Raw genomic sequence first — 26,783 nt, forward strand, 5'->3', positions numbered from 1 at the left:
TTGAAAAAAAAAACTCCTTGGTAAAGGTAATTATTATTTTTCAACACAATAAATATTGTCCACAACTATTTGCAGATGCTCCTCTCAGAGCTCTGGATTGGTCCTCATTTGCTCTTCTGTCTTATTTGAAGGAAGAATTAAACCAGTGACATAATCAAGAACGACAGAAACGAAGGGATTTGATTGACAGTTGAGTTTATATTGAAATGTTTATGACAATCTTCAGTGAGTTCATCACTGGTCAGCGTCCGCGGACAATCATCCGCTGACCTCAATGACAGCTTTGGATCAGGTCTTTACATAAGACACGCCCTCTTTTACATCGACCAATCAGAGCGCAGCGACATTCACTGTTTGTCTCAAAAAAGTGCTGATAAAAACATGCAGTCAAGAGTTTGTAATTTTGGCTGATCGTCACGGGGACGGTTCTGACCCAAACTCTACAGAAATATCATGCAACAATCCCACACCTGAACTACAGACACTACAAGGGGAGTCCTGCTCCAGGTCCTGGAAAAACCTTGTGACTAGTACGAAGACTTTAGACGTCAGGAGTCATCAAAAGCTACTGACCCATATATTGGGTCGGTACCAAGACTTAACAGCAGGAAAGAAAGAGAGGCTTGGACCAGCTATGTAACACTGAGAACAAGGACGGCAGACAGTTGTGGTCCTCACTTATCAGGAAGATATTTTCCTTCGCATGGGTCCTCAGGGTCAGAACATCGGTACCAGGTCTGACTCTGTAAATAATTTAAACATGACGGAAAACAGGAAGGCAAAGCGCAACATCTAGAAAGTGCAAACGTGTTTTTATCTTTATAAACGGACTGGAAGTGAAACATTAATCGTCCATTACTCTTCATCAAGACCTCCCATAGTGGTCCTCCTCCTCCTCCTCCTCATCATCATCATCAGTGATAAGTGCATGTGTTCATGTCATATTACAAGACTCTTTGCATAAAAATTAAGTCGTCATCGTCCTCACTGCCCCCCCACCCGCCGGATTTACTAGATTTTTTTTCTTTTGTCGTCGTCATGGTTTCTGGTGTCAGTGAGGTGGTTGGTGTGGAGGACTGATGAGAGTTCGCCAGGTCAGAGCCGTTCAGGCTACGAGACGGACCGCTCCGTGCAGTCATCCAGGCTCCTGTCCTGCTGACCTGCGTCTTGGTTCGGATCCTGGTTCTGATCCTGGTTCTCATCGAGGCCACAGACCTGCTGCTGGCTGTGTAAGGTCGGGCTGCGTGACGACTTCAGCAGCTTCTCCTCCAACTCGTGCATCGAGGGCTCTTTGTACATGCAGACTGAGGGCACCAGAGGTCAAGGGTCAGAGGGGTCAAGAGCAGAGAGACATTCAGAACTCGAAAAACACACACCTTCAATCGGTCGGGGGACAAAGTGCGAGCAAGGTTTGGTTTTCTTGACACGGTTTCCCTTCATGAGGGCTCCTTCCTTGTTCAGGCCGAGGAACCAAGCCCGACCCGACTCGTGCTGCCGGTACAACGTAGAAGAGTAGATGACGTAGTAGTTCTCAAAGACCGACTCTTTAAACTTACACTCAGCTGTGAAGATATCCTGCCACACAAAGAGGCACAATCAAGGTTGAGTGTCATCTTTCAAAGTGTGTGTGTATATGTGTTGCATGTGTGACCTCACAGAAGTGTACAGAAAGCCCTCTGCGTTCATGGCTACATAAAGTCCAGCTTTCACCCCCTGCATGGCAACGACCCGCAAACCCACCGGGATCAGGTTGAAAAGGGCTGGAGGAGAACGACAGTCAGTCAGTCAGGATTGGTGTCTGTGAGTAGTGTGTGTCTGAATGTGTGCGTCTTACTGTTGTCACTGTTCTCGTCCTTACACCCACTGATGGTTCCGTCCGGCTGCATCTGCAGGTAAAAGCCCTGCTCGCTGAAGAGACGAGTGACGATGCCCTTCAGCTCCTCTGCACACACAAAAGCCAAGAGTCATTCCAGAAGTTTCACAGTCCAGTCGGACCTGCACTTAAGGGCCCAACCCATCTGCTCTTAAGTCCATTCACTGGTCACGTGACACCCCCTTACAGTAAGAGGCGTTGCATCATCATGTGAAAGTGAGACAGTTGCTCACTTGTCAACAGTCTCACACCCTTAACAACACGACTCAAATTTCCACACACTCACACAACTTGTGTATCTGGGGATTGACGACAGTCAGTCCTGGACAAAATCCAGAGGGTACCCAACTGTTACCATGGCAACACTGTCACTCACACACCGTCCACTATGATGATGGTTCCATCCTTTCCTCGGGGATGATGGTATCTCCAGATCAGCATTTTTTTTTCTTCTCATCCTGACCCAAACACTGACTCAGCGTGTTTGTTGTGTGTGAGGGGAGACGACATATTGACAGAAAAACAGTCTCGGGGGTCACAGGCAGTGACTGTCCCCTGGAACAGGAAGTGATGTCATCCCATCAAATGGTAATATTTACGGCGGTAATGCGCCACTCGGGAGTTCCACACACACACACACTCACACGCCCGTAATGACCACACCTAACAGCTGCCGCATAAAAATCCGCAGCAGACACACTCCCATCATGCATCAGCACCAGTGCCCCACCACACCCTGGCTCTGTTCCCTTTCCGCCCTTCTCCCCACATCACCCCCTACCGAGCCACCTTCATTCGTCTCTCCTCTCCTTCACCCCCCATCCATCCTCACCATCCTTAAGAACAGTGTCTTACCTGCAGGCTTCTCTTTGCCCTCCATCTTCCGGCTCGGTTCGGATCTTCCTCTGTTGGGATGTTTTTCTTCCCGAGGCAGCAGCGGCAGTGACCGAGCGTCTGATCAGCTGATCGATGGAGGACGAGGAGGAGGAGAGTGAACGCGTCACTTTCACCTGGGCCTCTCTCTCTCTCTCTCTCTCTCTCTCTCTCTCGACACGTGACGCCGCAGTGACGTCACTGCCGGTCTCGTTTCATCATCAGCGATGACGGCGCAGGCGCTCCAGACGGTGTGATTTAACGATGAGAAAACCATTAATATTATTTTTGTTGTTGTTAGTGTAATGAATTCTTATATAGCTTGTAGCTAACGCTGCTGTTGAACTATCAGGAGTGGCGACAACAAAATAGAAGTCCTCCATCCAGGCATATATATAAAATATATAATATATAATATAATATATATTTTTTAAAGGTGCAACTAATGTGAAAAATCCAACTTACCGAACATGTTTCAAATGTTAAAAGTCTTCCTCTCCAAGATACAGTAAATCTCTCATCATGACCATGTTTCTTACTTTATGAAATCTCAGCGAACGATTGGTTACGAGAGCAGAATCCGTTACAGCGTAATAATGGCTTCACTCCTCCTCCAGCCAGCTGTACTCACGCCCTGCTATGTTTATACAGCGAGTCCCTTTCAGGTGGAGACTTGGGATTAATGACATGCGGTGACCAACCATGATAACTGGAAGAATCACAGCAGAGTGGGCATAGTTTTGATAAACAAGAATTTTCCCTTAACCCGGGAGCATATATAAGGTTTTTTAGGCTGCTGTTGTGGTGGTGTTAAGGGTTATTGATCACTGACATCATCCTAGAGGTTTCTCCAGCTACTGGAGAAGCTACACACACACACACACACACTGAGAGATTGTGAAGGAGTTATACCGAGGAGGTCCGGAGGGCGGACCCCACTGTGTCCTGTATAAAGTCAATGTGAATGCTGTTAAGACTCTGATGATGGTAAGGATTGCTGTGTGAATTACCTGCTGGGCTTCGACCCACAGTAAATAAAATCCATCATCCCGTTGACCTGGTCTGGGTTCACTCATTTCCAGTCGACAACCTCTTTGTTCCTTCTTCTATACTGTACAAACAGATGCATGTGGACTTTGTTAGTAAATCTCCGGTGTCGGATGACAGCGGATCCAACCCGACGCTCCATTAGTTCACCTGTGAATCCTACAGAATCGAACAGACTTCAACGAAGAGGAAAAACAGATTTTTATTCAGTGAAACGTGAGAAGGAGCAAACAGTGGAAGCTCCGCCCACTGGAGTGTTCAAGAAACAGCAGCAAAAGGTAAAAGTTCACCAACAGCAACACATTGATATCCACCACAAAGTGTGTGTCCTTATGAAGGTGTGTGTTGTGATGAAGGTGTGAGGAACCTTATGAAGGTGTGTGATGTTGTGAAAGTGTGTGTGTGTCCTTATGATAGTGTGTCCCCTCATGAAAGAGTGTGTTCTTATGAAAATGAGTCCTTGTGATTGTGTGTGTTGTTATGAAGGTGCACGTTGTTGTGAAGGCGTGTATGTCCTGACGAAAGTGTGTGTTGTTATGAAGGTGTGTCCTTTTGAAAGCCTGTGTCGTTATAAACTTTGTGTGTATCCTTACGATGGTGTGTGTCCCCTCATGAAAGTCTGTGTTCTTACGAAAGTGTGTCCCTGTGATTGTGTATGTTGTTGTGAAGATGTGTGTTGTTATGAAGCTTTGTGTCCTTTTTTAAAACGTGTGTCGTTATAAAGGTTGTGTTTGTCCTTATGATAGTGTGTGTCCCCTCATGAAAGTCTGTGTTCTTATGAAAGTGAGTCCTTGTGACTGTGTGTTGTTATGAAGGTGTATCTTTATTTGGAAGTGTGTTTCCTTTATGATTGTGTGTATGAAGATGTGTGTTGTTATGAAGGTGTGTTGTTATAAACTTTTTGTGTGTCCTTACGATAGTGTGCGTCCCCTCATGATAGTCTGTGTTCTTATGAAAGTGTGTCCCTGTGATTTTGTGTGTTGTTATGAAGCTGTGTGTCCTTTTGAAAACGTTGTTATAACGTTGTGTGTGTCCTTACGATAGTGTGTGTCCCCTCATGAAAGTCTGTGTTCTTATGAAGGTGAATCTTTACGATTGTGTGTCTTGTTATGAAGGTGTATGTGTCCTCATGAAGGTGTGTGTTCATATGGAAGTCTGTCTCCTTTACGATTGTGTGTATGAAGATGTTTGTGTTGTTATGAAAGTGCGTGTCCCTATGAAGGTGTATATACCTACCCTTATGCAAGTTTGTGTCCTTATGAAGGTGTGTGTCCTTATGAAGGTGTGTGTGTGTGTATTTAGAAAATGTGTTCATTCCAGTGTTTTTCTACACTTGTTAGTGTGAACTAATATGTGCGTCTGTGTTAAATATATGTACACACACACATGTGTATTTGCTAATTGCACTTAAAAACTTCTCTGCAGTCGCTGGTGAGACTGGGGATCGTTGAGTCACAAAACGGGTGAAACAATGACGGTCATATGACAACAAAGATGTCACACGGTCGAAGCAACATAAACGTGACCTTCGTGGAGCATCTGGAGGCGCGGTAGGTTTCGCCGACGTGTCCTCTCCAGTAGTGCGACGACACTACCGAGTCTTGCCTCGTCAGAGGGTTTTCCTCCGACAGCGCCTCTGGCGGTAGGAGGACCCGGAGTGACACGGACTAAGGTGGCGGGAGATCGGGTGCTACATTCAGAAGAACTTGTCGTCGATGCGAAAGTGTGGCCGCGTCACGTCGTCCGGGTTGATGAACACGGAAATGGACTTCCCTGGGTTTTCCGTGACCAGCTGCTGCAGCTTCTTGGCCAGACGGTCGTCCGGTTGGGTCTCCCCTCCGGCGTCCGACTGCGGCGAGGGCAGGTTGCTGGAGCTTCCTCGCCATTGAAGGTCCACCGTCAGTCTGTTGGCCGCCTTGGCCTGCTCGATGGTGGTGCGCAGGTGCTCCGCCGGGTCGGACCGCACCGACGACAGCTTGCGGGCGTGCAGCATGGCCGTCTCGTCGCTCAGGTGCTCCAGCATGTTGCACTGAGGGATGAAGTAGTTCGGACACGTCTTGTTCACGAGGCAGTGCTGCAGGTCGTCCACGAGTCCCAGCAGAAACTGGGCCGAACCGTCTTCCTGCGACAGGTAGTTGGCGGGAAGGCGGTCGCAGGCCCAGAGCATGATGCTGCGCAGGTGGTACGGGCTGATGGCTTTGGGTCGGGACAGCAGCTTGATGATGATGGCCTTGCATGCCTGGTACGCCTGCATCAACGACGACGAGATGCACTTCTTCAGCTGGACTTCGCTCCTGGCGAACGACAACCTCCACTCGTTCTCCTTGTGACCTTTGAAGGAACAGGCAGGGACCAGGTAGAACCCGCTGATCACCTCCTCCTCCGTGATCTTGCCGTCCCAGAAGTGGTTCTCCATCAACCAGCTCTGGGCCACCGCCGGCCAGCCTTTGAAGGAGACCACTGGCACAATGTCATACAGCATCCGGCTGCTACCCACGCCCAGGATCACAGAGATGACGGTTCCATTCCTCTCCACCTTCTCCACCCTCGGGATCCCTCGTTGAGGCTTCTTTTGGACCTCCAGGAGTACCAGCGAGATGGACTGGTAGAACCAGTCGGCCACGAGCGTGGGGGAAAAGAAGTAGTTGGTGTTGCCGCTGACGTGGTCCACTTGGGTGCAGCAGTCCTTCCACTTGTTGATGGTCCCCTCGTCGAAGAGACGGAGGCTGAGCCACGAGTGGCCCAGGGCCGAGTGACGCATGTCCAAGGTCACCGGCTGGTTCCGGTCGTGGAGCTTCAGAGCGGGTACCAGCAGCGTGAAGTCCATGTCGTAGTCCGTGCCGCGGGCGTAGAGGCTCAGCTCGTCCAGGTCCATGTCCACCACACCTTCCCGGACGCCTCCCGACAGCAGCAGGTACTCGTTGGCCACCGGCAGCTTCTGGTCCAGTTTCTGGACCATCCCTGAGAGACAAGACCAGGTCCACGTTAGAACACGAGAGAGAGAGGGTGGGTTTTGGGTGTCACTGACCCAAACATGTATTCGTGTGTATCGACGCTTTTGGGTGTGTGTGTGTGTTATTGTGTGTGTGATGGATGGAGATGCAGGCGCGTGCGTGGCTCACCCAGCATGGAGAAGATGAAGTCCTTCGCGGTGTGGATCTCCAGGGCTCTCTGGTCGTCGTACTCCCGCTGCTCGTGTTTATTGAACTCCTGGATGAGCCGGTTCAGGTCGTCCATCCGGGCCCCCGATCTGAAATCGAGTTCGGGCCCGGTACTGTGTGGCAGCCTGCCGGCGGCGGCGGTGGGACTGTTGCCCTCCGAACCCGCCCGGCTGTGCAGGGCTGGGGCCGCCATCCTTCCCCCGCAGTCACACTCGAGTCTGCAGCTACCACGGTACCGGACCAGAGCCGAGCGCAACCGAGCCAAACCTCACCGACACAACCACCGGAAACACCGACAACGTATCATTTGTTTTAAACCTTCAAAATAAAAGTACTTGTATTAAAAAGTATTTTTAAATACACTTGTTGTTGTTGTTGTTGTTGATATCCGAAAAAAGATTTTTAATTTAATAAATAAAATCAGGTGTCCGCGTCAAAAAGCATCCCTTTTGTCGCCCAGGGCATGTTTTCGTATGTCCTACAACAGGGGGCGCTGTGGCTCCAGGCGACTTCTTCTTCATTGGCGCAGATCTTCTGCCACAAACATGGCGTGGAGAAATCTTTTTCTCCAGTCCAGACTTGGCACCAGAGCGGTCTCGCTGAGCTCATGGAGCTCCGGAACTTCTGCCACCACGACAGGACAGACGGCGAGGTGGGTTTTCCCGGGTTCCGCTAGTTCTTTTGCACAGACACGCGTGTTTATTGCGTACTTTTGTGGGTGTGTGTGTGTCTATCCATGTGATCGGGTCAGAAGTCGACAATGAGATTGTCGATTATAGAACTGGACCCGAACCGAGCCTCAATCGGTGCAGGACTTCTTCATCTCTCCTTTCACCACAGCAGACATTGAGGCTGAAGGTCAGGACAGAAGGGTGAGGGAGGTGAAGAAGAGAGTGCAGTCTGAGGGGGACTGTTGCTCACGAAGGTGTCACGAAGGTGTCACGAAGGTGTCACGAAGGTGTCACGAAGGTGTCACGAAGGTGTCACGAAGGTGTCAGGAGTGTCACTCAGGACCTGGGCCTGAGTGGTTCCGATACACTATCTAGATGGAGTGTACGACTTATTTGTGATGCACCTGATGGTGATATGAATGCTGCATTTATCTCCATCTCCAGCAGGTGGAGAGTCGCCTTCCAGCAGTTACGTGAAAACAAAAACATATACAAGAAGAATCCTGACTCCAAGGTGCAGCTGCAAAATGCCCCCGGACCGAATCTCGGGCCCGGCCCACGGAGCCGACCGTCTCCAGGACGACTGGTCCGGCCTCTGCTCTTCACGATAGGAGTGAGTAAAGCAAACTGTTCACCCTAATGAATTTCCCTAACGTGAATTTCTTTGTGAGATGAATAAAGTATCTATCTATCTATCTAATGGAGTTGAACACAAAGTTGTGACATGTAGTGGGCGTAAGAAAATATCGATGCATTTAAATATTGCAATATTATGTTTTCCACAAAACTGCATTGATATTCAAAAAGCACTGTATCGTTATTAAATCAACTAACATGTTTTTCTTTATGATAGTTATTTTCTTATTATGATTAATTATTAATAATTGTTATTGTTATTATTATTATTGTTATTATTATTATTATTATTATTATAGTTATTTTTATGATGGTTCTTATTTTATTTTGATTTATTTTTTATGAAACATTGCTGTATTTGCTGTGGCTATTGGAAAAAAACAATTTCAATAAAGTTCTACCTTACTTACCTTATTTTATGGTTTGTATTTCCACATCTTTTTATATAAATGTAGGCTATTTTTGATTTCATTTACAACTAATGTGCAAATGTTCACAGTTTGTTTAATTTTGTGTGTTGCATTTTTACTTTTGGCTGCTATATGGCAACAGTGATTACGGCTGAAGGAAAAATGAAATCCTGCAAGATCCTGGTGATGACTAAGGACAAGAGGATACAGTCAACTTTCAGAACATTTAAAAGCTGATGTTTGGACATATTTTATTTTAAAAAACAAAACAAAAAACAGTGACGACTTCGTCAAGAGTCGCGTGAATTCTGGAACACCAAAGTCAAGTACTTGACAAGGTCAGGGTAAGGTAGAACTTTATTGATACCTCAGGAGGTCTCCTTCGGGAAATTGTTTTTTTTCAAATTATCCACAGCAAATACAGCAATTTTTCATAAAAAATAATCAAAATAAAATAAGAACAAAGAGAAATAAAGAGAAAGAACAAGATGATACAATCTAAGTCTAAAGATAAATTAAGTTAAAGAACATAGATCAAAGACTAACAATAATAGAACAGAATGTCAAGATACTTTCGCTCCACTCCTGCCCCCGAACTCAGAATTGTACAATTTAATGTGGACATGGCTTTGTCCTGGACCTCCCGAAGTCCCAGACCAGCTCCTTGGTCTTTGAGGTGTTCAGCTGCAAGTGGTTCCTCTCACTCCAGTCCACAAAGACTTCATCAAGAGTCACGTGTTCTATAAATTCTGCAACACCAAAGTCAAGTACTCGACAATACTACAAATAAACCCTTGTTCCTACAGTATCGGGATTTATCGTATCGTTGCTCCTGCATCGTGACGCATAGTTCTTACCAATACACACCCCATAGTGACATGTTGTCGATGCTTCTATTTTTTGATTGTCGACTCAACTGAACCCCTTTTCAGTTCACAGGCTGCTCTTTTGGAACGGCGGCTATTTTGCAGTATGAGCATGTAAGGAGTATGATCCAGAACTACTCGACAGTCAGTTTTGTGGGGTCGCAAAAACCTCAGAAACGATCTGATTTTCGCAACCAGGTAAGGTGGCCCTTTATGTCACCACTCTCTCTTCAGTGAGATTTGATTGACGGTTTCAGGTCAACCTGTTGTGGAATAGTCTGAGTCCGGGTCAGCGGTCCGTCGCGGGTGAGTTGGGAGGCTTTCTTGTGATGTCTGGTGTTTCTCCACTGCAACTGTTCACCTGCCACAGGAATCATCGCCCTGAATGTTGCCGTGTTCTGCTGCTGGAGGGTTCCGTTGCTGCATCGTTTCCTTTTCAAGTACTTCACCTCAGACCCAGCCTCCAGTGAGTGGATGAGAGAACTTTTTCAGTTTCATGCAGGAAGATGTTGCCTGACCAGACGTCATGTTCAGGTTTTGCGGTGGAGCGACTCCACCTCCCACCACTAGAGGGTGCTGTTGACTAGCGTTTCACCACATATCTGGTGCTGTTTAGTTCAATTTTTTTGTAACGTCAACTCATCACAAAGTTATCTAAAGACACTTAACAACTTAAAATAAAACTATATAAAAGAAAAGCCTCGCAATGGAACGTCTTCTCCACAGAGACGCTATGCCTCCCAATGCTGCTCTCCACCTTCAGCCACCATTCCTTCTTGCACCTCAGCGTCAACATGTTTGCCCTGTGGAGCTTCTCCAGCCCCATCGTCGGCATGCTGGGCCCAGAACAGTTCATGGCTTTTTACCTGTCTTCAGGTGACGCACACACACGCAGACTCTTAACATGAATCACAAACACACTCACTGCAGCCGATCACTGTCTCTCAGGTGTGTTCTCCAGCTTCATCAGCTACGTTGGCAAAATGGCGACCGGACGCTTCGGCCCATCTCTGGGTGCGGTGAGTGGGAATGTCAGAAATATCTGATGTTAACACTGTACATCTGGGGACTTAAACTTGCGACCACTCCTTGATCCAGCCTTACACCCCAGCTCGGGCTCTGAGGTCTGTAGATCAGACTACTGATGGTTCCTGAACACGGTTCAGGACCAGAGGAGAGAAATCCTAAGGGTGTTGATCCTAAGTTTTGGAACAATCTTCCTCTCCCTTTGTGCTTGATGGATCTACTGACTCCTTCAAGAAACATCTTAAGACGTCTTTATTTGTTCAGGCTTTTCCTTGATTTTCTGGAACTCCTGTTGTGTTATCAGTTTTATCTTGATCTTTAAAGTGTATACTTTATTGAATATTGTTTGGATTGTTTAAGCGCTTTGTGACCCTGGTCTGGAAAAGCGCTATACAAATAAAAATGACTTACTTACTTACCTGTGGGCCATTTTGCAGCCCGTGTTATATATTCTGGGCCCCCCCATTTATTTTCCAAGTGCAGCAATATCAAGGGACTCCAGTTTTGTTCAATTGTCTAGTTAAAATGGAACACATTACTAAAATAGAATATCGCATACAATTGGGCAACAATGGCCTAACTTCATAGTGAAACCAGACAAAAATGAATGACGCATTAAACGACAAAATATAAATCAAATTTGTCAAAGATGTTAAAAAAAAAAAAACTGCTTAAAAGCCCGTCCAGCCTGTGGCCCACAAGAAATGACCTCTGGTGTTTCCCCTGCTAGATGAGTCCCCTGATGTAGATGTTGTGTGTGTTTTCAGTCCGGCGCCATCATAGCTGTGTTTGCTGCGTTCGGCACCAGAGTTCCCGATAGTAAAGTGGGGATCATCTTCTTGCCGATGTTCCAGTTCACAGCCGGAACCGTAAGACGATCGTTTCTGTCCTCCTTCCGCCAAATCTGTCTCACCATGTCTGTGTCAACTCCTTGTGTAAAGGCTGTGAAGGCCCTCGTTGCTATCGATGCCGCAGGCTTGGCTCTAGGATGGAGACTCCTTGATCACGCTGCTCATCTAGGAGGCGCCGCATTTGGAATGTAAGTCATGACTCTGCAAGAATATGACCAAAGAAATGTGTCATCAGTCTGGCTGTCGTCCTCCAGCTGGTACGTCCTGATGGGGTCCGAGCTCATCTGGAAGAACCGAGAGCATTACGTCAAACTGTGGCACCAGATCAGAAGAGGCGGGGGCAGCGGTTGACACCAGAAGAGCCGGTTCAGTGTCTGGACCTCTTTTGAGTGTACAAAGACCTTTTTGATGTTGTCGAGTGTTTCAATAAAAACGAGTCTAAGTTTCTGCTTGTTCTGGAAGCTTCTCTCACACACGCACACACACACTGTAATCTGGATGCAACAGATTATATGTTGCGCTTCAAACGTTTGGTTCCTCTTACCTGGACCTAGTCATTACTGATTTCTGTTGCCATGACGACCCATTTACAGTCTCTAAAGTGTTGCAGCTAAAGACTTTTACATCAGACCGTTGGCAGGAAAATGTTCTGAAAACTTTTATATCAATTTAAGTCTTTTATTTCTTAGTGTGTCTTGTTTCTTTTTGACAAGTCATTTTAATGACACCTGATGCCGGGCACAGGAACCAGAGACCGAGCCTGACATACCGAAGCACCATTTACGGAGTCTGCGCGGGCATGTTCAAGAATGCCAGCTGTAACAGAAGAACTCTCGCGCACGCGCTCGCCACCGTGCATCTGTTGCTCGACACGTGACACTAGACATTTGACTGGTCGTTGCATGACCAGGAGAGTTGGATAACGTTGAATAAGTTCTGAAGGTTCTGTCCATGTGTCCCTTCACGCTGTCGTTCCTTCAACTTCTCACACGCGTCAGTCCAGCCAGATGTTTCTCCTAGTCCCTGTTCAGCTCCAGGATCTCCTTCGACGCCCCCCTTTCGCCCCTCTTGTTCCCCCTCCTCCTCCAGCAGAGGCGGGTCTCTCCTCCGTGCTGGCGTTCGTCTTTTCCTTTCTTCGACTTCTTGGTGACGCGGAGATCAGCTGATGTTCAACTTGGAGAGAAACTTTCGCGGAGCGGGACGTCGACTGAGCAGCAGCTGAAGAAAGGACTTCAAGGTGCTTCAAGGAGAACGAGGTGGACGTTCCACGGTCAATTAAGGTACACGCGCACGCTCTCTATCGTCCATTGGCCCCCCTCCGGGCAGTGTCCCTCCTATGACCTCAAATTTTCCAAGGAGGGACACCCCGAATCCAAATGTTTTAATAAAGATGAGACATGATGATAAGAAGGTCAGACATGATGATAAGAAGGTCAGACATGATGATGAGAATGTGAGACATGATGATGGCGATGTGAGACATGATGATGAGGATGTGAGACATGATGATGAGAATGTGAGACATGATGATGGGGATGTGAGACATGATGATGGGGATGTGAGACATGATGATGAGGATGTGAGACATGATGATGAGAATGTGAGACATGATGATGAGAATGTGAGACATGATGATGGGGATGTGAGACATGATGATGGGGATGTGAGACATGATGATGAGAATGTGAGACATGATGATGAGAATGTGAGACATGATGATGGGGATGTGAGACATGATGATGAGAATGTGAGACATGATGATGGGGATGTGAGACATGATGATGAGGATGTGAGACATGATGATGAGGATGTGAGACATGATGATGAGGATGTGAGATATGATGATGAGAATGTGAGACATGATGATGAGAATGTGAGACATGATGATGGGGATGTGAGACATGATGATGAGGATGTGAGACATGATGATGGGGATGTGAGACATGATGATGAGGATGTGAGACATGATGATGAGGATGTGAGACATGATGATGAGGATGTGAGATATGATGATGGGGATGTGAGACATGATGATGAGGATATGAGATATGATGATGAGTATGTGAGACATGATGATGGGGATGTGAGACATGATGATGGGGATGTGAGACATGATGATGGGGATGTGATACATGATGATGAGGATATGAGACATGATGATGGGGATGTGAGACATGATGATGAGGATGTGAGACATGATGATGGGGATGTGAGACATGATGATGAGGATGTGAGACATGGTGATGGGGATGTGAGATATGATGATGAGGATGTGAGACATGATGATGAGAATGTGAGACATGGTGATGGGGATGTGAGACATGATGATGAGGATGTGAGACATGGTGATGGGGATGTGAGATATGATGATGAGGATGTGAGACATGATGATGAGGATGTGAGACATGGTGATGGGGATGTGAGATATGATGATGAGGATGTGAGACATGATGATGAGAATGTGAGACATGGTGATGGGGATGTGAGACATGATGATGAGGATGTGAGACATGATGATGAGGATGTGAGACATGATGATGAGGATGTGAGACATGATGATGAGGATGTGAGACATGATGATGAGGAGGTGAGACATGATGATGAGGAGGTGAGACATGATGATTAGAATGTGAGACATGATGATGAGAAAGACAGACAAGGTAATGAGAATGTGAGACATGATGAGGAGGGTGTGAGACATGATGAGGAGATGAGTCCCGAAAAAATAATTACGATATGATGATCCAAAATGTGGGACATGATGAGAAGATGAGACATGATGAGGAGATGAGACATGATGAGGATGTGAGACATGATGACGAGAGATATGATGAGGAGATGAGACATGATGAGAAGATGAGACATGATGAGGAGATGAGACATGATGAGGAGATGAGACATGATGAGGAGATGAGACATGATGAGGAGATGAGACATGATGAGAAGATGAGACATGATGAGGAGATGAGACATGATGAGAAGATGAGACATGATGAGAAGATGAGACATGATGAGAAGATGAGACATGATGAGAAGATGAGACATGATGAGGAGATGAGACATGATGAGGATGTGAGACATGATGACGAGAGATATGATGAGGAGATGAGACATGATGAGAAGATGAGACATGATGAGAAGATGAGACATGATGAGGAGATGAGACATGATGAGGAGATGAGACATGATGAGAAGATGAGACATGATGAGGAGATGAGACATGATGAGGAGATGAGACATGATGAGAAGATGAGACATGATGAGAAGATGAGACATGATGAGGAGATGAGACATGATGAGAAGATGAGACATGATGAGAAGATGAGACATGATGAGGAGATGAGACATGATGAGGATGTGAGACATGATGACGAGAGATATGATGAGGAGATGAGACATGATGAGGATGTGAGACATGATGACGAGAGATATGATGAGGAGATGAGACATAATGAGGATGTGAGACATGATGACGAGAGATATGATGAGGAGATGAGACATGATGAGGAGATGAGACATGATGAGAAGATGAGACATGATAAGAAGATGAGACATGATGAGAAGATGAGACATGATGAGGAGATGAGACATGATGAGAAGATGAGACATGATGAGAAGATGAGACATGATGAGGAGATGAGACATGATGAGGAGATGAGACATGATGAGGATGTGAGACATGATGAGGAGATGAGACATGATGAGGAGATGAGACATGATGAGAAGATGAGACATGATGAGGAGATGAGACGTGATGAGGAGATGAGACATGATGAGAAGATGAGACATGATGAGGAGATGAGACATGATGAGAAGATGAGACATGATGAGAGGATGAGACATGATGAGGATGTGAGACATGATGACGAGAGATATGATGAGGAGATGAGACATGATGAGGATGTGAGACATGATGACGATGAGACATGATGAGGATGTGGCCGTTATGATGAGGATGTGAGACATGACGACGATGAGAGGATGAGACATGATGACGATGAGAGGATGAGACATGATGAAGATGTGAGACATGATGATGATGAGGATGTGAGACATGATGAAGACAGATATGATGAGAATGGGAGACATGAGGACAAAGTGTGGTTCTGTCTCCTCACAGTGTAGTGCAACACTTTTGTCTTCAAGCAACAATTCAGACGCAGCCAGCAAATGTGTTTGTTTGCTCGAGGGCTGCGGCAGCTCCAGGTTCACTGTCCTGAGTACTATCACTGTAGGAATCAAACCAGCAACCTTCTCATCACACGATACCATGAAAGTATGTTTTTTTTTTTGCTTGTGTGCGCACCTGTGCGAGCGAGTGTTTGTGTGTATGTGTTGACTCGGAAGAAACAACACAACCCTCTATTGTGCTTGTGTGTAACAGTCAAACATAATTTAGGGGCCACACACACACACACACATACTCTGGCAGACAGGAAGGAGGAATATTTGTGGTTGTAATGTGTCGTCATGGAGATGTAAACAAAACCCAAAATGTTTTTACGGGCTTTTGTGCTGAAACAAACTATTTTTGTTCGAGACCGTGAGTGAAAGACTCTTTGATTCCCGACAGTTGTTCATTGACAGCAAACAGCGTTTTTTTTTTAAAGAAAAGGCAACATGTCAGGAAGTTGTCGCTTGTAAATAGTTAAAATTTTCGGAACAGCTGGTTCAAAGGCAGAAAACACACACACACACACACACACACACACTAAATCTTTCTCTTTCAACAGGGCTTCACCTTTGTGTGATGTCATCACATCATGCCCGAGGGGTCACAGCAAGGAAGCCAAAGGTCACTGATCAACACTGGTGAGTGGAACCCAAAACAATTCGGGGATTCATCAGGTTGTGTGCGTCTCATGCCGACAGTTTCTTTTTTGTCACAGACACATGGCCGAGTGAAAAGATGATGTCATCAGGTGAAGGAGGCGGTTTCTCCTCCTGCACCTCCGTCAACACCGTGTCCTCCGACGGCGACCATCCCACCTCCCTCTCCTCCTCCACCTCCTCCGTGTCCCTGCAAGAAGCCTCGCACTCCTCCTCTTCGTCCTCCTCCTCTTCTTCTTCACTGCCATACGTCACTGAGCTGCCCTTCAATGAATCTACATCATCATCATCGTCGTCGTCGTCCATGCAGAAGAGGAACGGCTCCGACATCAGTCTGGACCTTAGGCCTCTGGTGACCAGAGAACCCGAGCCGACGTCCACGCGTCAGCTGACGCGCCTGGAGCGAGTCATGCTGGAGATCGTGGAGACGGAGGAGGCGTACGTTCGAGACCTGAAGAGCATCGTGGAGGTGGGAGATGTTCCGCCAGAAGCCCCCCGTGGTCACTGGCAACGTTATCATAACCAACATTTTGAAAATGTCTCAGAAATATGGAAAAATGTATCATTTTTCATCTAAACATTTAGTAGGAAATGCCCAAAAAAGTTAATTAAAATTAAAATAATGTGATTCTAAAGTGATTTTTAATAGTCATTATCTAGAGTCGAAAACACCTGGGGAAAAAAAAAGATTTTTGCTTTTAATCTAAAAAGATTAAAAACGATTCTTAAAATTTAAAGTCTCAAAAAATGAAGGAAAAAAAATGCCGCAAAAGAAAAATCAACGTTCCAGTCCAAAGTAGTCAGGGGTAAGTAAGTAAGTAAGTTAGTCATTTTTATTTATATATCGCTTTTCCAGACCAGGGTCACAAAGCGCTTAAACAAGCAAAACAATATTCAATAAAGTATATACTTTAAAGATCAAGATAAAACTGATAACACAACAGGAGTTCCAGAAAATCAAGGAAAAGCCTGAACAAATAAAAACGTCTTAAGATGTTTCTTGAAGGAGTCAAAAAGACAATGTTTCTATCAAATGTTTTTGAAAAAGGGCCCAGAAATGTATGTGCCTATATAAACGAAATGTGTGTGACTTTCTGAGGTCTTAAATGTTTAAAAATAAACTTAAATGTTTGTGAATCCAAAAGATTTGAAAGGATTTCCTAAAAATTAAAGGCTCTAAAAGTCATAGAGAAAAGCAACAAAATCAAAGTTAAGGTCTCAGAAATCTGGGGAAAAGGACACTGAAAAACAAATAAACATCTCTAACAATGAAAATAAGAAATTAAGTTAAGTTCATGTCACAGCAGACCATTTGAGCACAGAGAAATGTTACCGAAATTACAAGGATCTTATTTTCAAAAGTTACAGGCCTGGGAAAAAAAAAATGTTGATTTGAAATGTAATTAGAGTGTGACTCATATCTTTACAGAGATAACGACATTTTGTGGGAAACAAAGAGGTGAAGGGGAGCCATCGGGGAAGTGATGACATCACACAAAAGTTACATCAATAAAAAAAAAAGTTTTTAATAAAAACGTTGCTTTTATAAATTAAGGTTACCTCAAATACTTTTTTTTAAAATAAATATAAAAAGTGACTTCAATCAAAAAATATATGTTCAATGAAAAAACGATGTAACTTTAATCAAAAAAATCTTTTTAAACTGTTTTCTTTGATTGAAGTTATGTTTTTTTGTGGCAGGGCTATATCCTGTGTATCCCAAAATAAGTTGCTTCAATCAATTGAAATATTTTTTTTTATCAAAGTAAAAAAAGTTTTTAAGTATTTCCTTTATTTTTTTGATTGAAGCAACTTTTTCAAATTGAATAATAAAGAAACAAATCTACCTCCATTACTTTCTAAAGTCTAAAAAAAAAACCAAATGTTTTTTTAATCCAAGAAGTTTGGAAACAAATGCCTTAAAAAAACAAAAGAAAAACCCAAAGTGCTACAAAATTAAAGTTGAAGTCTCAAAAATATAGGAAAAGGGTGTTTTTTTCAACTGAAAAAATGCTGTTCAAGCAAAGTTCATGTCATAGCGGGACCATGTGAACACAAATAAACGTATAGAAATTTAAAAATGTGATTTTCTATAGTTTCAAACCGTAGAGGCACAGAAAATAATTCCGAGACAGGACAAAGGTGTGTAAGTCAATCTCAGTAAAAGTGTGTGTGACAAACTCCTGGTTCCTTTTGTGACGCGAGACGCAGCAACACGCGTGTTAAAGTCACTATGTTTGCATTTCAGGACTATCTGGGCCCCATTATGGACTGTAAGCCTTCCCTTCTGAGCTCCGAAGATGTCAACACTTTGTTCTGCAACATCGAGGACATCTACCAGTTCAACAGGTCCGTCCGTGTGTCCGTGTGTCCGTCGGTGTGTAGAGACGTGAGTCTCCTGTGAGCTCGGAGCTGCTGCACAGTCAAGAATGACTTCAGCGAGCAGGAATGTCCTCACAAGGACGGTGAAACATTCAAGTTATACGAGCCTCCCTGTTTTCACACTTCACACACACACACATACACACACACACTTATTCCATCCAGACTTCCTGCCCCAAGTTCTCATGGGAAATATTGTATGAGAAAGTGAGAGCATTTGACCCCCCCTCCCCCCTTCTCTCCCCCTCCAGCTGCTATCTGGGTCATACAGGAATCAAACTCTGGCTGCTTCGACTGCTCCACAGTCTCCTTGTTCTTATGTCCATGAAAGGGGAAACACACACATCAGCAATTGTGTCATGTTTGAACTATGTTCCACTGTGTGTGTGTGTGTGTGTGTGTTTGTTTGTGTGTTTTAGTGGCGCACTCACGTTTCTGTTGGAAACAACATCTGGTCTCTTTCAGGGAGCTGCTCCAGGACTTGAGGAGAAGTCATCAAGCCGCCGCCATCGCGGAGTGCTTCGTAGAAAGAGTGAGTTTGGTCGAGTGTGTGAGGAAAACACGGAAGTTTTGAAACTGTGTGTAGGTGTGAAGCTGCTGATGATGGAGATCATGATGATAAGGATTATGATGACTGGGATTAAGTTAATGATGATGATGAAGGTGATTGATGGGTCTGATGATGATGGTGATGCGGAGAAGATGAAGAGGATGAAAATGAAGATGATAATGACTGGGATTAAGCTGATGAGGATGATGAAGGTTGTGATGATGAAGATGATTGGGATAAAGTCGATGATGATGATGATAAAAAATCCATTATGATGATTCATTATTTGATGGTGGTGATGATGAAGTCGATGATGTAGGTGATGATGATGAAGTTGATGGTGATTTGTATGAAGATGGTAGTGATGACGATGAAGAAGATGATGACATGGATAAAGTTAATGATGATGGTGATGATGGAGGGGATGATGATGATAAAGATGATGTTGAAGATCATGGTGGTGATGATGATGAAGATCATGGTGGGTATGATGAAGATGGTGGAGTTGATAATGATGAACATGAAGTTGATGATGATGACGATGATGATGATGATAATGATGTTGGTGGTGATGATGATAAAGATGATGTTGAAGATCATGGTGGTTATGATGAAGATGGTGGAGTTGATAATGATGAACATGAAGTTGATGATGATGATGATGTTGGTGGTGGTGATGATTAAGATGATGGTGATGATGAAGATGATGTTGAAGATCATGGTGGTGATGATGATGAAGATCATGGTGGGTATGATGAGGATGGTGGAGTTGATAATGATGAACATGAAGTTGATGATGATGATGGTGGTGATGATTAAGATGATGGTGGGTATGATGAAGATGGTGGAGTTGATGATGATAAAGATGATGATGGTGATGATGAAGATGATGGAGGGTATGATGAAGATGGTGGAGTTGATAATGATGAACATGAAGTTGATGATGATGGAGGTGATGATGAAGATGATGATGTGATGAAGATGATGGTGGTGATGATGATGAAGATGGTGTAGTTGATAATGATGAAAATTAAGTTGATGATGATGAAGATGATGGAGGGGATAATGATGAACATGAAAGATGGTGATGAAGATGACGGAGGGGATCAAGATGATGATGGTGATGATGTAGATGATGATGATGATGATGATGAACATGAAGTTGATGGTGATGAAGATGATGGTGGTGATGATAACTGATCGTGATTACGAGAGTAATGAGGCACTTGTCTTTTTCAGTGTGAAGATTTTGACATCTACACCCTCTACTGTATGAATTATCCCAGGTAAGTACACAAACACGTACACAAACTTAAACACAAACACAACAATAAAGTCATGGATGCATCAGGTGGTTTAGTTCCAAACACGGGAGGTAGGGGGCAGCAAAGGTATGATGTGACAAATACAAATTGTCAAGTAGTGTCTATGTGTGTGTTCATCGTGTGTAGGCAGATTGTGTCTTTGCATAAACATATTAGTGTGAATGTGCGCTTGAGTATTTGTGCACATGCTTGTATGTTTACATGTTTGCTGTGTGTGTTCACAGTTGCGTGTCTCTCCTGCGTCTGTGTCTCCAAAACGACATCATATTTCGTTTCTTCAACGACACACAAACCAGTCTAAACCAGAGTCTCCCCGTGGAGACGTACCTGCTGAAGCCGGTGCAGCGGATCCTCAAGTACCACCTGCTGCTGCAGGTACTGCCAACACCGTGTGTGGTGTTGTCGTGCGACCGTGACGCGGGTGTGTCTGCATCAAGCACCTGACAGGCCAGTGAGACCGCTCTTTTCTGCTGTGTACCCAGGAGCTCTGCCGACACGTGGACCCCGCCGACCCTGATGTGGAGGTGGTGGAGGAGGCACTTGTTACCATGACAGCGGTCGCCTGGTACATCAACGACATGAAGAGAAGACAAGAGCTGTCCATCAGACTGAAGGTTCCCGTCCACACAGGCCTGGGGCCTCATGACCTGACACTGACCTTTGACCTCTCAGGAAATTGAAGGTCTGTTGGTGAACTGGAGTGGTCCGGATCTGTGTGGTTTCGGGGATCTGCTGCTGGAAGGATGCTTCAGGGTGCAGAAGGTGAAGAAGGAGCGAGTTTTCTTCCTGTTCGAGAAGGTTCTGTTGATCACCAAGAAGAAGCTTCATCAGTTCATCTACAGCTCGCACATCTTCGTAAGTTTCCGCCCAGTGCCAGCGACCGGTCTTGTTCTGACACCTCCGCTCCGTGTTGCCGCCGCAGTGCTGCAACCTGGCGTTGGTGGAGACGCTGAAGGACCCGCTGAGCTTCCGGGTGTCGGACCAGAATATCCTCAAGCATCAGCACACGGTCCAGGTGAGGCCAGAGCCAGAATCATTACACAGACTGGACCCAGACCCACATGTTTGACTCTTTCTCAGACCAAGAATCAGGAAGAGAAAAGGTTGTGGGTTCACTTCCTCAAGAAAGTGATGGAGGCAAATCATCCAGCGTCTCTGCCACATAAGGTATAATAATACTGCTAAATAATACTGTTCTATTGAAGTATATCAGGGCCTTAAGAATCTTGGTTCATCATGGTTTCAAATTTAATAATTTTTATTATTTTTTATTTTATTTGTATTTATTGTTTTGTTTACACATGGAGATTAATCTTATTATTCCAATAATCCAAAAGTAAATTTATTGCCAGTCATTTAACGCAAAAAATCAATCATTCTAAAAATATTAAAACTTTTTTTTATTAATGATTAAATTAAACAAACTGACAATTTGAACCTTTTCAATGTATAAATTATTGAATTGGAACATTTCAGGAATTATTCGTTGCTTAGAAAAAAAGGATTTCAAAAAGAACTTCAAATGTACAACATCTGAAATGTAATATTCAACCATTCAATATTCTGATGACACTGTCAGAAGTTTTGTAGTTGTCGTGGTAGAAGTATTGTCAGCAGCACTGATGCAGTGCTAGTACAGTCAGGAGGTCCTTTGGTGCCACCTGCTGGGGAGTTTTTTTTGTTTTGTGGTCATGAATGATGAATTTTGGCACATTCACTGTTGCAGGCGAGAAGATTGTTGGGAAGCCAGTGTGAGTGTGAGTACACAGCCATACGCACATTAATACACATTAACACACAATGATCATTGACGCCACTCGCTGTCTTCCAACAGCCCAGTTAGACCTGGACCACCAGTCATCCCCACGTCCGGACCACAGTCCAGCATATCTGCGCAACCGCCGCCACTCAGGCGAGTGAGAGATTGTGTAGTGACAGCACAATGGACCTTCTCCTCACTAAAGTCTTGAACTTGCTTCGTGTTTCCAGAACCCCAGAACCTGCTGCTGTCCACCCCTGAGCGGGGCCGGAGAGGGCGTCACCCACTGCTTGACAGAACTCTGTCCCACAGACACCGCAGGAGACAGTCAGGTATGCACGTGATGGTTGACAACCAATGATTGATCCTCTCTAATGAATCTGTTTGATTGATGTTCCCAACAGATCCTGCAGATCTTAAGGTGAGTTCGTCGATCAAAGCTGAAGGTTGATGGTATAAGTGTGCCCTCTGAACTCTGATCCTGGGCCCTCAGCAAAGCAACAGTGAAACAGATCTTCAGATGTCTGCTGCAGACAATGACTTCACTTCCTGTCCCCAGGTGACAGTTAAGCCACCTGGCGACCAGTTGGGAGAGCAGGTGAGACCTGATAACAAAAACATGAATCATTTCAGTTTCATTCAAGATCTAAACCAAAGCAAGTGTCTTAGCCACTCTGACACTGATGTAAATAATGCTATTTCTGTCTGCAGGTGGACGAGGACTTGACTTTTGTGACATCACCGGTTCTGTCAATCACAGAGGAGATTCTGGAGATCATCAACCAGCAGACCAGAAACAGAGAGAGACCCAACTCTGCTCCGGAGCCTGCGCTAACACACCTCCAGACCTTTACTGCAGTGGCAACACAGGATGATGGAGGCACTGATTCTCATCAGGAGCAGCTAGAATCGGTTCAAAAACCTTTACAAGAGCTGGACTTGACCACATTCCTGCAGCCAGTTTCTGCAGATCATGATCCCAGTACCTTCCTTCAAGAGCCTTCTTTGACACCGGATATGCAGGAAAAGGATCCTGAGACTCTACAGACCCAAGAAAACAATGAGGATCAAAGTGGACCAGTGATAGGACAGTCCGGTAGTCAGGGACAGGTGGAACCTTCTGAGACTGTCAGCCCGACCACTACCTTACCCAAAGACCAGAGTCACGACACCGATCTGACCTCCAACAATGCCCTTCAGTCCATGCATGAACTGGCCATACCTGCCCCCCAACTGGACGAGGCCCAGACCCCAACAGTTGGGACTCACGTCACATCTGCGATGTCAAGAGAGGATGAGGGTTTGAGTGTAGTCCAAGTCCAGTCAGAAGTGAACACATCATCTGGATTGTCAGACTGTGAAGAAGAAATCAACACATCAGGGCCAAATAAACAAAGTGCAGACATGGACCCCACATCCTTTACTGGACAAACTGACCCTAATTCCAACCCTGGAGCCCCAACATTCAGTGAAGAGAATGGGTCGTTGAAACCACCAGAAAACACCGAAACCCTTGATTCTAAAAAAGAAAGTATAGAACAAATAGTTCCAGAGAATCACAAGACGACGGTACTGGATCCACCAAGTGTTGAGATAAAGTCTGTAGTTGAGGGACGGGCTCGACCAGACTCTACCCACACGAATAAGAATGAGACAAGAGAGGGTTGGTCTAGTCGGGCAAAGATAGAGCCAAGGATCATCCATGAGGACCTGGGGTCCTATCTTGAGGACATTAGACTATTTGAGTCAAGCACAGCCGATGACTGCAACCCAGCACTGGTCCAGAACTCGAAGCGAATTCTAAACCGAGTGCAAACCCTTGCGCGCATGTACAGCACCAGGAATTCTGCACTTAAGGTCCCGCTGGACCAGAGATCCAGGGGGGCACAAAGTTCTGGCTCTGTGACACGCTCAGACCCTGATTTATTGATTTCAAAAACAGGAACCCTGAGAAACAAGACCAATACCAAACAGTACCTGGAAAATCAGCACCAGAAGCAAATATTAACTCTGAACCAAGATGTGTCTATTCCAGGTGGGTCTGAGGGTTAAACAGATCCCACTGGACTTTATTTTAATTTTAATGATGTAAAGTGTACTTTACCGTAGACTTTGACGAACATTAATGAGGTCCTGTTGACCTGGTTGGACCATTAGACAGCAGACTGCTGATATATTGACTCATTTGTTTTGTCCTTCCTTAGATGGCCAGCAGGGGTCACTGAGCCCACTCTCAGTCCAACACGTGCAGCAGCAGAGAGTGACTCTCTCCAGACCCAGGGACTTCCTCACTCTCATCAAAGCCGAGTCATCATCCACGGATGTCCAAAGACTTCAGAGCCAAAGTTGGTCTCAGAGGAAGAACAACGTCAGGTAGGAATCCAAAGCGGTTCTTGGTAACTATGCTTTGTTAGTCTCTGGACCTGAGGTAGTGTGGCTGCCCAGGACTTTATTTTAATATGCATCTGTAACTTCTTCTTTGTGTCACCTTTAGCAAGGAACCAAGAGAACCAGCTTTCAAGAGGGTACAGCAGGACTTAGGTTGCCACACACACAAGCCATCCTCTGGTGCTATGTCAGACAAGAACCAAAGGGATCTTCAGACTTTTGCTTCATCAACGGACTTGAAACAGAACCACACACAGACTGAATTGAGACTAGTTAACCATGAGCTTTACAGAACAAAGGAGAAGCCCACCTCAACAGAGGCCACAAGGAGTCCCCTAGACCTTCACACATTGGATAGCCAGAAGCCTGATCCACGGAAAACCAGGGAAAAATGCATTGCTCCTCAGGGCTCCAGGTAGTCTAGATTCAAGTCATATATATATATGTACTGTTTGTTAAAGATGAAGCTAATGATTTATTTTGCTCAATTCAATTGCAGGGACCCAAACCAGTCAGATCGAGGATTCTCCACAAAAATTCCCTCATACTCCTGCAGAGATTCTAGCCAGCTTGAGAGCCGGGTCCTCGAGGGATCTCATGCAACCTCGATGTCCGACCTTTCCTTCTCGAGACGGCCTTCTGCCTTCCAAACTAGGATGAATGCTTCTACTAAACCCTTAGAGCCACATACCCCCTCAACATTCACCAGATCTTTAGCTGCTTCCTTCATCAGTCAGTCCATAAATCAAAGCATTGCCAAAATGAACTCTGGCCATAATATTCCTTCTCTTTGCCAAGAACTGCTTCCCCCTACCCAGCTTTCAAAGAGTGACTCACAGAATTCCCACATTGGCAGGGCACACATTTTGCAGGTGAAGCAGGATTGTTCCAACCCGAGCGGACAAGTCCCAGTCGATCCATTCTGTTACCCAGTAGCTCTGCCTTGTGCTGCTTCTAAGAACACTTTTACAGGGCACACTCCTCTGAAGTCCAAATGCTCTCCTGTTAATAACAATAATTCTCGCTTCTCCAACAAGGCTGAATGCCTCCCAGAGCACAATTCAAGAACTTACCACCCACATGTGCTTACCCTGGAGCCACTTGGGATTACAGGCTCCAGTTCCCGGAGCTTGTCTCCATGCCAAATTGGTCTACCTCCTCTTGCAGATGATATTCTAGCTCCACAGCCAAAAAGGTTAACCACCCAGCCTCAATCACAATTATGTGGTTCACACTTGTCCCCATCTGCATTCAGGTCTCTGTCTGCACCTGGGTCTCCTCCATCTCCTGGAGAGTTTGTGGTACTGCAGAAGCCTACATCCCCAATATCCACCATGGGGCAGGGCCAGAACAAGGTTGGGTTTAAATCTTTAATAGGTGGACCGTGCTCAAGAGGCGACTACCCATTTTGTCACCGTACCAACTCCTTATCACCTACTATACAGTTGGACGCTGGGGGCTACATAGGCAGTGACTCAAGGATAGGACCCCAAGAAATGTTTTCTTCTACAGTACTCCAAGAACAGCCACCAGATGAAGGTAACTGTCGCAGTCAGGTGATCTGTCCCTACGTTATGCGATCCTGCCAAGAAAAAAACCCAAGTTCCTTGCCAGTCAAAGCCTGTCTGGACGCTATCCGGCCGCCTGACTCAAGTGCCTCCCCCTCCTCTGAAAATTCAAGTTCTCCCTTAACAGCCTCTAAACCACCCTTAAGTAAGCCAACAAACATGAGAGCCAGTTATGCCACCACTGTAAACTTGCAGATTACCAGCAGAGGGTGCATCACTTCCTTCAGTACAGCCCACCTCAGTCATTCCCAAAACCTGCAGATAAACAAAGTCAGCAGAGGAGCCTCAGGAGAAGCCACGCAGAAGGTCAGGGGTTGCAGTGGACTCCCTCAGCTCTGACAGACTGCTGTATTTATTTCACTTTAGTCATATACTTGCAGTGTGAACATAATAGACTTGAGTGTAATGAATGTTCAGTCGAACGTTCCGTTTTTTTCTTTCATTGAGGCAAATGTGTGTCATCTATTTATTTGGGATTTTTCTAGAATGTATTGATCCACGATTTGCTGAAATAAACGGTTTTCTTCTTAAGATCTAAACAACTCATTTTTGAAAGGCTCTTGAGAT

The 26,783-nt window shown here is 45.3% G+C and overlaps 2 protein-coding genes and 1 pseudogene across 3 annotated transcripts; 1 reads left to right on the forward strand and 2 right to left on the reverse strand.

Annotated features, from left to right (window-relative positions):
- Window positions 1-178: 178 nt before the first annotated feature.
- Window positions 179-3,943, reverse strand: LOC148075633 (fibroblast growth factor 12-like; annotated as a pseudogene). Its single transcript, XR_015711839.1, has 6 exons — window positions 3,757-3,943; window positions 2,729-3,691; window positions 1,835-1,942; window positions 1,557-1,760; window positions 1,377-1,491; window positions 179-1,304 (listed from the first exon to the last, which is right to left on the reverse strand). The product of XR_015711839.1 is annotated as a fibroblast growth factor 12-like (transcript).
- A 34-nt stretch (window positions 3,944-3,977) lies between these two features.
- unm_sa32065 (un-named sa32065) lies at window positions 3,978-7,219 on the reverse strand. The gene is made up of 2 exons (XM_087795152.1): window positions 6,916-7,219; window positions 3,978-6,754 (listed from the first exon to the last, which is right to left on the reverse strand). The coding sequence occupies exons 1-2, from the start codon at window positions 7,145-7,147 to the stop codon at window positions 5,490-5,492; spliced, it is 1,497 nt and encodes a 498-aa protein (XP_087651278.1). The 5' UTR covers window positions 7,148-7,219; the 3' UTR covers window positions 3,978-5,489.
- Window positions 7,220-7,489: 270 nt separating this feature from the next.
- Window positions 7,490-26,741, forward strand: plekhg2 (pleckstrin homology domain containing, family G (with RhoGef domain) member 2). The gene is made up of 29 exons (XM_087794924.1): window positions 7,490-7,606; window positions 8,070-8,238; window positions 9,604-9,735; window positions 9,795-9,843; window positions 9,908-10,003; window positions 10,264-10,413; window positions 10,486-10,556; window positions 11,331-11,432; window positions 11,505-11,602; window positions 11,669-11,760; window positions 16,170-16,230; window positions 16,263-16,713; window positions 18,493-18,593; window positions 19,092-19,158; window positions 20,416-20,462; window positions 20,726-20,876; window positions 20,984-21,115; window positions 21,174-21,356; window positions 21,424-21,516; window positions 21,582-21,668; window positions 22,228-22,258; window positions 22,336-22,413; window positions 22,491-22,592; window positions 22,665-22,681; window positions 22,754-22,858; window positions 22,972-24,295; window positions 24,465-24,633; window positions 24,755-25,063; window positions 25,148-26,741. Exons 1-29 carry the CDS (start codon window positions 7,500-7,502, stop codon window positions 26,553-26,555), a joined length of 5,982 nt encoding a protein of 1,993 aa, XP_087651050.1. The 5' UTR covers window positions 7,490-7,499; the 3' UTR covers window positions 26,556-26,741.
- Window positions 26,742-26,783: the final 42 nt, after the last annotated feature.

Source organism: Callionymus lyra, chromosome 7 (genome assembly GCF_982586985.1).
Source record: "Callionymus lyra chromosome 7, fCalLyr1.hap1.1, whole genome shotgun sequence".
NCBI lineage: Eukaryota > Metazoa > Chordata > Actinopteri > Syngnathiformes > Callionymidae > Callionymus > Callionymus lyra.

Bases quoted from the DNA above. Each gene is read 5' to 3' on its own strand.
- unm_sa32065 (XM_087795152.1), bottom strand. From the start codon at position 7,147: ATGGCGGCCCCAGCCCTGCACAGCCGGGCGGGTTCGGAGGGCAACAGT. The intron at 6,755-6,915 runs GTGAGCCACGCA...CTTGTCTCTCAG, and splicing joins CTTCATCTTCTCCATGCTGG to GGATGGTCCAGAAACTGGAC.
- plekhg2 (XM_087794924.1), top strand. From the start codon at position 7,500: ATGGCGTGGAGAAATCTTTTTCTCCAGTCCAGACTTGGCACCAGAGCG. The intron at 22,859-22,971 runs GTGAGACCTGAT...TTCTGTCTGCAG, and splicing joins GCGACCAGTTGGGAGAGCAG to GTGGACGAGGACTTGACTTT. The intron at 24,634-24,754 runs GTAGGAATCCAA...TGTCACCTTTAG, and splicing joins CAGAGGAAGAACAACGTCAG to CAAGGAACCAAGAGAACCAG.